This window comes from Henckelia pumila, chromosome 3, assembly GCF_033568475.1.
Source record: "Henckelia pumila isolate YLH828 chromosome 3, ASM3356847v2, whole genome shotgun sequence".
NCBI classification, from domain to species: domain Eukaryota; kingdom Viridiplantae; phylum Streptophyta; class Magnoliopsida; order Lamiales; family Gesneriaceae; genus Henckelia; species Henckelia pumila.
This window is the reverse complement of record NC_133122.1, coordinates 126,358,550-126,371,039: the sequence shown is the minus strand read 5'-3', so window position 1 is coordinate 126,371,039 and position 12,490 is coordinate 126,358,550. Positions and strand designations below refer to the sequence as shown.

General features: G+C 38.8%; 1 protein-coding gene across 1 annotated transcript; it reads right to left on the bottom strand.

Moving 5' to 3' along the window:
* Window positions 1-9,109: 9,109 nt before the first annotated feature.
* LOC140889449 (uncharacterized) lies at window positions 9,110-10,700 on the bottom strand. The gene is made up of 3 exons (XM_073297166.1): window positions 10,496-10,700; window positions 10,085-10,411; window positions 9,110-9,258 (listed from the first exon to the last, which is right to left on the bottom strand). The coding sequence occupies exons 1-3, from the start codon at window positions 10,698-10,700 to the stop codon at window positions 9,110-9,112; spliced, it is 681 nt and encodes a 226-aa protein (XP_073153267.1).
* Window positions 10,701-12,490: the final 1,790 nt, after the last annotated feature.

Here is a 12,490-nt window from a genome sequence, read left to right as displayed (position 1 = left end):
AAGCATCTTTTGTTCATTCGTTCCAACCACAGACTCATTAAAAGAGTAGACCAGGAGGAAGTCACACAATGAGTCAACCTTCGAGACAGCAAGCTCGAGTGTTTGCTTTGACTGAGGAGCAGGCACAGGCATCATCTGATGATGTGATAGCAGGTACTTGTTCTCTTTGCGGTTATCCTGCTTGTAATAGATTGGGCCTCTCTGCTGCCCAACCATTTTTCTACTCATGGCCTTCTTCCCCCTGGTGGAAAGTTTCATGCCCTCCCCAGGACTCAAACCTTGTACCTCCAGGATAAGTACAAAGTTCTCTCAATCCTGGTACCATTGAGCTAGTCTAGCTCAATGGTATCAGGATTGAGAGAACTTTGTACTTATCCTAGAGGTACAAGGTTCGAGTCCAGCTCAATGGTACCAAGATTGAGAGAACTTTGTACTTATCCTAGAGGTACAAGGTTTGAGTCCTGGGGAGGGCATGAAACTTTCCACCAGGTGGAAGAAGGCCATGAGTAGCAAAATGGCTGGGCAGCAGAGAGGCCCAGTCCATTACATAAAAGGGCGACCTTTTATGTAATGGACTGGGCCTCTGCGCTCTGCTAACCCTCACTTGGGCCGGCCCAGCCATACTCATGGTCTCTTCCCCCCTGGTGGGGAATTTCATGCCCTCCCCAAGACTTGAACCTTGCACTTCAGGAGAAGTACAAAGTCCACTCAGTCTTGGTACCATTGAGCTAGAGAGCTTCGTTCTATCGTAAGTTTTTCTACGATCAGATGCATTCTATTTTTTGGATGTTGTTAGAATCAATTGGGTTTCGAGTATGTTGTTTGTGGCAGAGTTTTGATCGTTTATTCTTTGTCGGTTTTGAATTAGAACGTCTTTTGGATTTGTTATGATTTTTGGAAGCCATTTTCAAAAATGAGGATTTTTAGATTTGTAGGGTTTGAGCTTTTGTTGTTGTTTGGGCATTGTATTGAGTTGATATCGTTGTTATGATGCTGTCTGCAATTCCGGTTTAATTAGAATATAGCCGTTATGCCGCCGGTTTGAAATTGGGATTTTGAACCATTTTGAGTCGATGATATTTGGCTATTGAGTTTGATCGTCATTGTTGATCTTCTCTTACCTCCATACAGATTCGTTCGAAGGCCATTGAGTTGTGAGATTTCAGGAGTTGAATCGCTTTGAAGATTGTAGCCGATATAGTATCGATTTCTTATATTCAATTGAGAAAGTTTGATGGAATCTTGATTGAGTAATCGTTGTTGTTTCTAGGTTTGGAGCATCGACGTTTGAGAAAAGGTATAAGATGACTTAGACTGGAATGGAACGTGTGACTCGAATCCGACTTGATTCGAGTGTTCCAAAGAATCACATACTTGCATGTTATTTGCTTTTACTCGAATTTAGTTGATTGAGTCATGTTTGCATTGCATTCATCTTGAGCTAAGAATCCTTGATTTCAGCGGGCAGGACGACCCTTTTATGTTAGACGTTTTGGGCGCTATATTGTGAGTGGCCTGGGTGTAGCCATTTCACCTAGTGCTAGCATACTCCTTATAGTCACACCAAAGTCAAGAGGATGGAGATACGTAGCACCACCTCGATCGGGAGATTCGGTGAGTTGTTTACGTGATCTCATCCTCGGGATCCCAAAAGCAAAAGCAGCAATGTTGTGATTATCCTGACTTGATAATCCAAGAGTTTTAAAGACATGCATTTCATTTTGATTTGTCTTGAAATTGCATGGTTGATATTTGAATATCTGGAAGTTGATGTATTTCGATTTGAAATGCTCATTTGATATTGCATGCTAGTCTCTTTTACTGTGAATATTATTCTCACCGGATTATCCGGCTGTTGTCTTGTCTTTGTATGTGTGCTTGGCATTAAGTGGGGCAAGACCGAGTCAGAGATCACATGGCTATGTGGATGAGTTGATAGAGTGAGGCCTTGTTGTTGTAGAAGTCGAATTTGTATTTGAACTTGTATCGTATTGTATTTTGGATTGTGGAACTTAGAATTGATGCATGTTTTACATTTTTTATGTAATTGAATGCCTCGTAGTTGGAAAAATATTATTTGGATAATGTTAGAGTCCTTATGGGTATGATATTACACTTTTGGAGTCATTTTTGGAGCAGAAACAGCAGGCCATGCGCGCCCGCGCGTCCTGCACTCGCCCGCGCGTCCCTCCCTGTAAAAAAAAAAACTCTACTTTTCGCGACGTGATTTTGCGTCGCCGAATGAAAGGTGTGCGTCGCTAAAAGTTTTATTGATTTATCTCTTGGACCTTTTTATGATTATTGATAGGATTAATTCTTGGTTAGATAATTAGAATCGAGGTCTCACATTAAGTGGTATCAAAGTGATAAGATTCTTGGACTGAATTTAGAAGTGAGCGGGGTAGATCGAGTCTGCATGTATTGATTTCTCGTATGTGATTGAGTTATTTAAATTTAATTGTTTAAATACCATGCGAGCATGCTTTATTAATTGAGAATTGATTGAATTACATGACTATGTGATTTAAATTATAAAGCATGATCTACTTGAGATATAATCGTTTTGTTATCAACTGGTATCCGAATTCTGAGAGGTTGTAAGGGGCACCGAAGTGCAGCGATTGAGATATCTTGTGTCATAACCTTTGATTATCAGATGGGTCCTCTACGAGTTATTAATAGGAACCCACCGCCAGTTATTCCTACGACTGAGCAAGCTAGTACTGAAGTCGATCAGTTGGATGCCACAGCAATGCCGATGGAGACCTTGCTGAAGAGGTTTCATTCGTTTAACCCTCCTTTGTTGCTGGGTACAAAGAATCCTGTTGAGTGTGAGAGCTGGTTGGATGACGTTGATCAGTTGTTCGATTCCCTTGACTATTCTGATGACCGCAGAACTAGGTTGGTCATTCATCAGCTTCGTGGTGTTGCTAAGAACTGGTGGATCACGACGAAGAGATCCATGGAGAATCGAGGTACAACTATTAACTGGAATCTGTTTAAGTCTAAGTTTTATAAGCGGTTTTTCCCAGTTTCGTACCGAAAGTACAAGGGAGCCGAGTTTGCCAATCTGAGGCAAGGGAATTTGAACATTGAGGAGTACGTAGCCAAGTTTGACAGCTTGTTGCGTTTTGCACCGTACATTGCCGACAATGAAGAAGCTAAAGCCGACCAATTCATTAATGGCCTGAACCCTGATATCTTCACGCTGGTAAACACTGCTAGGCCAGATAATTTTGCGGATGCCATGAATCATGCAAAAGGAGCTGAAGCAGGTTTGTGGAAACAGAGAGGATCTCAGTTTGTGCCTCAGCAGCAGCAAGGACAGTTCCAGGCACAACCTTCTCATTATCAGAATCAACCGTCCCAATACCAGAATCAATCTTTTCAGATTCAGAATCAACCTCCGAGTTCTGAAGGTGGTAGCAGTGGAGGTAATAGGAAGGATTACTACCTTCCGAGGGGGAAGCAGTTTAAGAAGCACGGAGGCAGTTCTTCGAGCTCTAGTGGCTCGAGGCAGTATGGATCGGGACAAAGTTCGGGTCAGTCAGGCATGTCTTGTGCCAATTGCGGAGGGCGTCACTCCAGTGATCAGTGTAGAGGTATTTTTGAAAGGTGTCATATCTGTAACCAGGCGGGGCACTTTGCAAGAAAATGTCCTCAGCGTGTCCCTGAGCAAGCTCATAGTGGAAGTTCTTCGAGACAGACAACTCAGCCTCAGCAGCAAGCACCTACTATCCACTCTTTCCAACCTCAGCAGCATATTAGGCAGGAAGGTAATCAGTATGCGAACCAGCCTCCCAGATAGCAGGCACGATTTTTTGCTCTATTTGAGGATCTGCAGACTCAGGCTGCACCCGATATTGACAGATCAGGTAACATTCGACTTTGGTTTCCTACTCTAATTGAATGATAAATACTGGCGAGTCTCTTGCCTTCTTATTGAAGAATTTGTTTAGTGTTTATCGTGCTCCTTAACTTTGGTTGAGTCATTTGAATTGACGAATACTCAAGTAGTGTTGTTAATCTTTCCATTAACCGGATCTTTCAGAAGTTTTAGTGGAAGCTAGGAATTCTTATCGATGATTTCTTATCTATTTGGAATAAGAATTGTACTGATCTTTCAGAGCTTTTGAGGATTTTATAGCAGATTTTGTGCCGAACAGTTGTATGCTAATCTTTGATGTCCGAATTTTGCTTGGATCAAGTTTTCTTCCTCGATTTCATGATTTGATGATGAAATTTCTGTTGATCAGCGCTCCCTTCTTATCGAGATTTTGGGGATGTATTCTTATTCAGAGGAATCGCGCTTTGGTCTAGACTTCGAGACGGCTGAAGATGCCTAAGACTCAATGTCTGAATCTGAACTTTGAGCCCGCAGCAATCTTATTGATTAGAAGATCTATTATCTATTTTTTTTTTCTTATGAGGGAATTTCCGCAATCTTTTCTAATCTTAGGAGTTGTAGTATTTGTTTTCGCAGACGAAAATTATTTGGAGGCAGAGAAGAGGATTAGATTGTATGAGATTTCTGACTACGAATCTTTATCTGAGGAATTGTATGCAGCAACTGATGTTTTGAGTTGTTCTTATTTTATCTACTATTTGACTTCGATTGACCGATTGTTGGAATCTGCTACCGTTTTCTGTACAGAATGACTTTCAGTCAAGACTAGAGGATTGATATGTTGTCAAAGGTCGTCAGATGTCATGTTTTGCCGAAGTCTGTCAGTTTAGACAGAGATCTTTGATGCACTCGTTATTTCGGCAAGGACTTCGATGATATTTTGTTGTCTGATTTCAACTTATTCAATTCGATATCCTCAGAATGATGGACAACTAGATCAGACGAGTCGAAATTTAGATGTTATGCCTTGAGTTGGAACCAGAGATGTTTTGGATTGTGACTGAGCAGATGAGGATTATGCCGACGAGAATGAGTCGACTTTTGATTGGCGGACTTGAAGGAGTATTTGAGAGACACAGTTCGCGTTGGAACCATGTTTGATTTCGAGGACGAAATCTTTTCTAAGAGGGGGAGAATGGTAATGCCCCAATTTTATCTTAATTGACTTTATTTGAGATAATCAGAGATTACAGAGTTGAAGAGCCGACTTGATTTTGATCAGGTTCCTTTTTGAAAATTTTGGATTTTTGAGGGACTAAAATGCAAATTTGGGATTTGTTAGATATTTAAGAGAGCTTTGACTCTTCTTCCTTCCCCATTCTCCTCCTCCATCGTCTCTCCCTCCATTGAAGAGCAAAGCGTGAACTTCAAGCTTTCTGATTTCACTTTCCGGTCGATCCGTCCGTTAAAAATTATTTCTGAAGGCAGATTAGCGATCACGGCTGCGAGAGCTTAGTTCTATCGTAAGTTTTTCTACGATCGGATGCATTCTATTTTTTGAATGTTGTTAGAATCAATTGGATTTTGAGTATGTTGTTCTTGGCAGAGTTCTGATCGTTTATTCTCTGTCGGTTTTGAATTAGAACGTCGTTCGGATTTGTTATGATTTTTGGAAGACATTTTCGAAAATGAGGATTTTTAGATTTGTTGGGTTTGAGCTTTTGTTGTTGTTTGGGCATTGTATTGAGTTGATATTGTTGTTATGATGCTGTCTGCGATTCCGGTTTAATTAGAATATAGCCGTTATGCCGCCGGTTTGAAATTGGGATTTTGAACCGTTTTGAGTCGATGATATTTGGCTATTGTGTTTGATCGTCATTGTTGATCTTCTCTTACCTTCGTATAGATTCGTTCGAAGGCCGTTGAGTTGTGAGATTTCAGGAGTTGAATCGCTTTGAAGATTGTAGCCGATATAGTATTGATTTCTTATATTCAATTGAGAAATTTTGATGGAATCTTGATTGAGGAATCGTTGTTGTTTCCAGGTTTGGAGCATCGATGTTTGAGAAAAGGTATAAGATGACTTAGACTGGAATGGAACGTGTGACTTGAATCCGACTTGATTCGAGTGTTCCAAAGAATCACATACTTGCATGTTATTTGCTTTTACTCGAATTTAGTTGATTGAGTAATGTTTGCATTGCATTCATCTTGAGCTAAGAATCCTTGATTTCAGCGGGCAGGACGACCCTTTTATGTTAGACGTTTTGGGCGCTATATTGTGAGTGGCCTGGGTGTAGCCATTTCACCTAGTGCTAGCATACTCCTTATAGTCGCACCAAAGTCAAGAGGATGGAGATACGTAGCACCACCTCGATCGGGAGAGTCGGTGAGTTGTTTACGTGATCTCATCCTCGGGATCCCAAAAGCAAAAGCAGCAATGTTGTGATTATCCGGACTTGATAATCCAAGAGTTTTAAAGACATGCATTTCATTTTGATTTGTCTTGAAATTGCATGGTTGATATTTGAATATCTGGAAGTTGATGTATTTCGATTTGAAATGCGTATTTGAGCATGCTAGTCTCCTTTACTGGGAATATTATTCTCACCGGATTATTGGGCTGTTGACTTGTCTTTGTATGTGTGCTTGGCATCAGGTGGGGCAGGACCGAGTCAGAGATCGTATGGCTAGGTGGATGAGTTGATAGAGTGAGGCCTTGTTGTTGTAGAAGTCGAATTTGTATTTGAACTTGTATCGTATTGTATTTTGGATTGTGGAACTTAGAATTGATGCATGTTCTACACTTTTTATGTAATTGAATGCCTCGTAGTTGGAAAAATATTAGTTGGATCATGTTAGAGTCCTTATGGGTATGATATTACACTTTTGGAGCAGAAACAGCAGGCCATGTGCGCCAGCGCAGCCCGGAAGGCGCGCCCGCGCGTCCCTCCCTGTAAAAAAAAAAACTCTACTTTTCGCGACATGATTTTTCGTCGCCGAATGAAAGGTGTGCGTCGCTAAATGTTTTATTGATTTATCTCTTGGACCTTTTTATGATTATTGATAGGATTAATTCTTGATTAGATAATTAGAATCGAGGTCTCACAAATCCTGTTTTTGTCTTTATATTCAATACCAACACATGCTAACTCAAAATCAAAAATATGTATAGACATATGAGTCAGGTTTAAGCACAATACTCTAGCTTTCTTACAACCAACTACAAGTTCAAAGTCTAGCAAAAGTATACAATACAAAACATGTCCAAAGAAAACTCAATTACAACATGCCATAAGTTCCTTAACATGTTTGATACTATCTCAAGTTCATCATTCCTCTATGAACAACTTGAGTCCACACCTCTAGACTCTCTCGAGCTAACCACGTCGATTCTGGCCAGCTCCTGCCCCATATGTTGTCATGCACACATACAAAACAAGAAAACAGCCGGAAACATTCGGTGAGAATATAATTCTCAGTATAATCAACATATACATGCGTTAAAATAAAACCATATCGACTCTAAACATCTCGAATCAAGAATAGAGTAATATAACGCATATATAAAGAATTGATTCCTATCACACTCTTTGCCATCAAGATTCGTATATGATCTTGACATGGATACCCATCTATCGTTGTCTCACTAGACTCAAAAATAAGGTCGTATCAGACCTTGGCATAAGAACCAATTCATATCTCATATCATATCATATCAAATAAAGATCCACTATCTGCAATGGATCGACAACATCAATAATAAACAATAAAGCAAGTATGTGATTTATCGGGATAACAAAAGAAGCTTCATTCCCGAGTTTCAAATCCCTGACTCTCGATGTTGTCTTATACCTTCTCGTTTCTCTTATTCTTGCAGACTTCAAATATAAAATTACAATCAAGAACACACATCATAGATTACTCAAACTCCTCATTCAATCTTCAAAGCAAAAGACTTCAAACCTTGCTTCAACTTCTTCTCGGTTCGAATTCAAAGTTCTCGAGTGGATCAATCTCTTGTCAAGGCTGAAATAAATGATATTCAAACTACAATTATCAGCAACATCTCAAGAACATCCATAGTTCAATCATTGAAAGGGAAAACAGATTCTAATCCCAAACCAGCGATGTAAAGACTAAAAATAGGTAACCAAAACTATATCGAACTCATAACCAACATGATATACAACTCATAACCAACATATATCAACAAGATATCATCAAAATCTCAGCATATCAAGATGCAAGGGTTCAAAATCATGGCTGGAAAATCATAAGAAATGCATACGACGTTCGTTCTTCGATCCGGTTGCAATATAACGATGCATATAACGTCAAGAACAACTATATACCATCACTTCTGATTTCTCCCAACAACCATAATTTCGAAACATGCTGAAAGCTGATAATACTTACATCAATATATAGCCCTTCTTGTAAGGATTCCAAAACTTCACTCGAATTGAAAATCGGTTGGCCGGATCATGAAATAATGAAATTTGAAGATGAAATCCAAATGAAAAAGATGAAGTTCTCGACTTCCTTGCTGAAAATTCTGATAAGAATGAATACATACACGTTGAAATGCAAATATAAGCCAAGTGTCCTCCACTCAACTCCATCTTTGCACTTTGGCCCTTCAAGATTTCACAATTTGCAATTCAGTCCTTGCCAAATCTTTTAATTCAATTTCAATCCTAAATAATTTAAGAATATTAGAATTTAAATCTAAGCCCCATATATTCTCAAATTAAATAATCTCGGATAAAAATTAAATAATTTCGGGGGCTTTACACATCTCGTGGGCCATGTTTGGATAGCCGCTCTGGAGCTCATCTCGAAGTGCATATCCCATGTTATCACCACAAGACGCATAAATCATCAAAATATTTTTCATGCAACATAACATTTCTCTTATCATATCATGAAGTGTCATATCGTCAACTTTGTTATCGTAACTTCGTAAAAATAATGCTCTTAAAACTTACCGTGATGCTACCATGAGTGAAATCATTCAAAAAATTTCATGAGAAAGGGGTTTTTTGATAAATTCATGTAAACATACAATACATAACTTAAACGATCTACGTGAGCTGTTCCGTTCGTCCCGGACGATTCATTTTGAAACTTTCTCCAATAGAATGTCATAAAAACACTTAAAAGAGCTTAAAAGATCAAAAAATTGAATTTCGGACTGAACATGCAAAGTTTAAAAATTTGAGACAGAACCCTGCCCGCTTGAGCGCAAAAAGTTGCCGCTCAAGCGAGCTGTGCAATTTCCAAGGCAGTGATGCACAGACACCTCAAAAACCCTCCCTTTCTGATTTTCTCAACTTTAAAAGATTCTCCTTCACCCAAAAATATTTTCTTTTGAAAGGAATCAATCCCGGACATGAAAAACTTCAAAACTTGAAAAGAATTTTCCCCAAAATCAACCAACATCAATAGTTTGACTCAAGCTTCCAAAAACACCAAAACACATCAAAATTCTTGCATCTTAACTTCAAAATCCATCAACCTCAATACATCTACACCAAAGACATCCGGAACACCTCACGCTTCACGATTAAACATCGCACTCATGAAAATTTTACAAGAAACATGCATCGATCGTCATAAATCCACATAGGCTTAAACCTTTCAAATAGATATAGTCTTGAATGGGTTTCAAAACAGTAAAAACATGCCTGATTGATTTGATTGGAATTAACCTAGATGAAAAGATGATCTAGCCTCGAGACGAACGAACCCTAGCCTTGCGATCACAGTGTTTGAATCGTGAAAAGAGGATTTGGGAGAAGAGAAGCGTTTCATGTGAGAATAAAGGGGAAAAGTTTTGAACGCTTCTTTTAATCTGTGACTAATGGGTTCCCAACACGGACCATTAGTTATAATTAAAGATCTTTAAAATTTTAGCTCTCCCAAATAATAAAATACACTGCATCAACTTAAACTTATTTAAATAAAAATTTTTCTTAATTTGCTCGAAGGCTAGACTCGTCCCTATGACCCAGAATTAAATTCCAACATAAAACTTTAAAAGAAATCATACTTATCACATAAATTTTCAGGTATTGAAATACATCACATAATTAAACATAAAAAATAAATATTCTAATTAACATGAATTAAATCATATAATTTAATTAATTTATCGTGATTAAGCTAGTGGACTTTTTGGAACTTACAACTCTACCCTCCTTAAAAGAATTTCGTCCTCGAAATTCGACTTACCAAACAGCTGAGGGTAGCGTGCTCGAATATCCTGCTTGGTTTCCCATGTAGCTTCCTCAACCAATTGGTTGCACCATAGAATCTTCACCATCAGGATCTCTCTGTTCCTCAACCTACGAACTTGTATGTCCAAGATTTGAACAGGCATCTCCTCGTAGGACAAGTCTGGCGTCCATTCCACTGGCTCATGGTGAATAACATGAGAAGGATTCGCCACATACTTCCTTAGCATGGAGATATGGAATACATTTTTTACACTCTCCAAGTTTGGAGGTAAAGCTACTCGGTAAGCTCGAGCCCCAACTTTCTCTAGGATCTCGAAAAGTCCTATATATCTTGGACTCAATTTACCTCTATTTCCAAATCTCATAACATCCTTCCACGGTGACACCTTCAAGAATACATAGTCACCTACTTCAAACTCCAAATCTCTACACCGCTGATCGGCATAACTCTTCTGTCGGCTTTGGGCTGTCAACATTCTGTCCCTGATCTTGGCTATCATATCAATTGTCTGAGTCACTATCTCTGGACCCAAAACAGCTCTCTCTCCTAATTTATCCCAGTGTAAGGGTGTTCTACATCTTCTCCCATACAAAGCCTCATACGAAGCCATGTCAATAGTTGCTTGATAACTATTGTTGCAAGTGAACTCCACTAAGGGCAATCTCGACCCCCAGTTTCCTCCAAATCAACATGCCTTCGAGTATTTGGATCACTCGTTCTGACTAAGAATCTTTCTGAGGGTGAAAAGATGTGCTCAAAGCTAACTTCATTCCCATGCCTCGGTGTAAACTTCCCCAAAAATTTGAGGTGAACTTAGGATTTTTGTCAGACACTATTCTCACAGGAACTCCATGCAATCTGAATATTTCTCGAATGTACAGCTCTGCATACTGATTCATCGAGAAATTGTTCCTGACTGGTAGAAAATGAGCTGACTTCGTTAGCCTATCAACTATTACCCAAATCGAGTTCATCCTTCGTGGTGTAACTGACAATCCTACCGCGAAATCCATGGTGACGTCTTCCCACTTCCATGTGGGTATAGGCAGTGATTTCAGAAGTCCTGCTGGCCTCTGGTGCTCAACCTTCACCTGCTGACAAGTCTAACATTCACTCACAAATCTTACAATATATTTCTTCATACCTGGCCACCAATATAGGGATTATAGGTCCATATACATCTTTGTACTCTCAGGATGAAGGGAATACTGGACAATATGGGCTTCAGTCATCACTTCTACTCTCAATGAGTCTACTGCTGGTACCCACATTCTACCTTTGTGATGAACAATTCCATCTTTGACGGTATACAGTGTACCACCCTTAGCCTCATCTCTATTCCTCCACGCCATCAACTGATCATCAGAAGCTTAGCCTGCCCAAATTCTATCAAGAAAACTTGGCACTACTTTTAAGGATGATAGAGTGCCTAACTCCATTGGTTCAGATACCTCCAATTTCATCCGCTCAAAATCTGTAATTAAATTTTGTTGAACTGTCAACTAGTTCAATGTCGCAGATTTGCGACTGACCACCTAAATCGGTGTGATAAAAATCTACTGGAAATCGTACCAGGTCAAGTAATAGATAGTGGACAAAGGTTCAGATGTCGAATCCACAGGGACTGTATATATATGAGTACCGAAATGTGATTATTTCTACTTAATCTAGACTAATCAATAAAAGTGATGAATTTTCAGATTTAAACTAAGAAAGAAAATTGCAAATAAAGTTCAATTAAAATTGCATAAGGAATTTTGGATTAAATTCAGATATGAGAAAAACTCGATCAAGAACACACGTAAGTACCGGAAAAATCATGTAACATGTAGTCGATTCGGGATTCAGATTCAATCTTAAATTACGGGAATTCTCCTAACTTATTCAAAGGTCTATTTCTATAACAATCAAACCTATTCAAATATTGACGGATTAATTTTTCGTAATTCTAATCAAATTCAAACGCATGAAGAACTGTGAGAATTCAGTTTTCACCTGAACCGCACACTAAAATCGAATTCTATTTCTAGTCGGTTTTACCATATGTTGATTATTAAAGTGATCAAAATCAATCCCTCCTTTGTCGACTTAGGACCGATTAACATGCAAGCAAACAGTTGATTAGGCTATTCACAAGACAAATATAAATTTAACAATTAATAAAATAAAATCAAGTATGAAAAATCTCAAATAAACATCCATGTTTTCTATATAAATTTGTCCGGCCCAATCACGTGGCCTTGATAAAAAAGAAAAGACTACTCAACGTCTAACATAATTCACAATCAAAGGTTTTCAATCCAAAAAATCAACTAAAAATCAAAAATTAAGAAAATAAGAAGAACAGATGTGTAGATGATGATGTAGCCGCCTCTTGCCCCTTCAATCCTTGCGTAACCC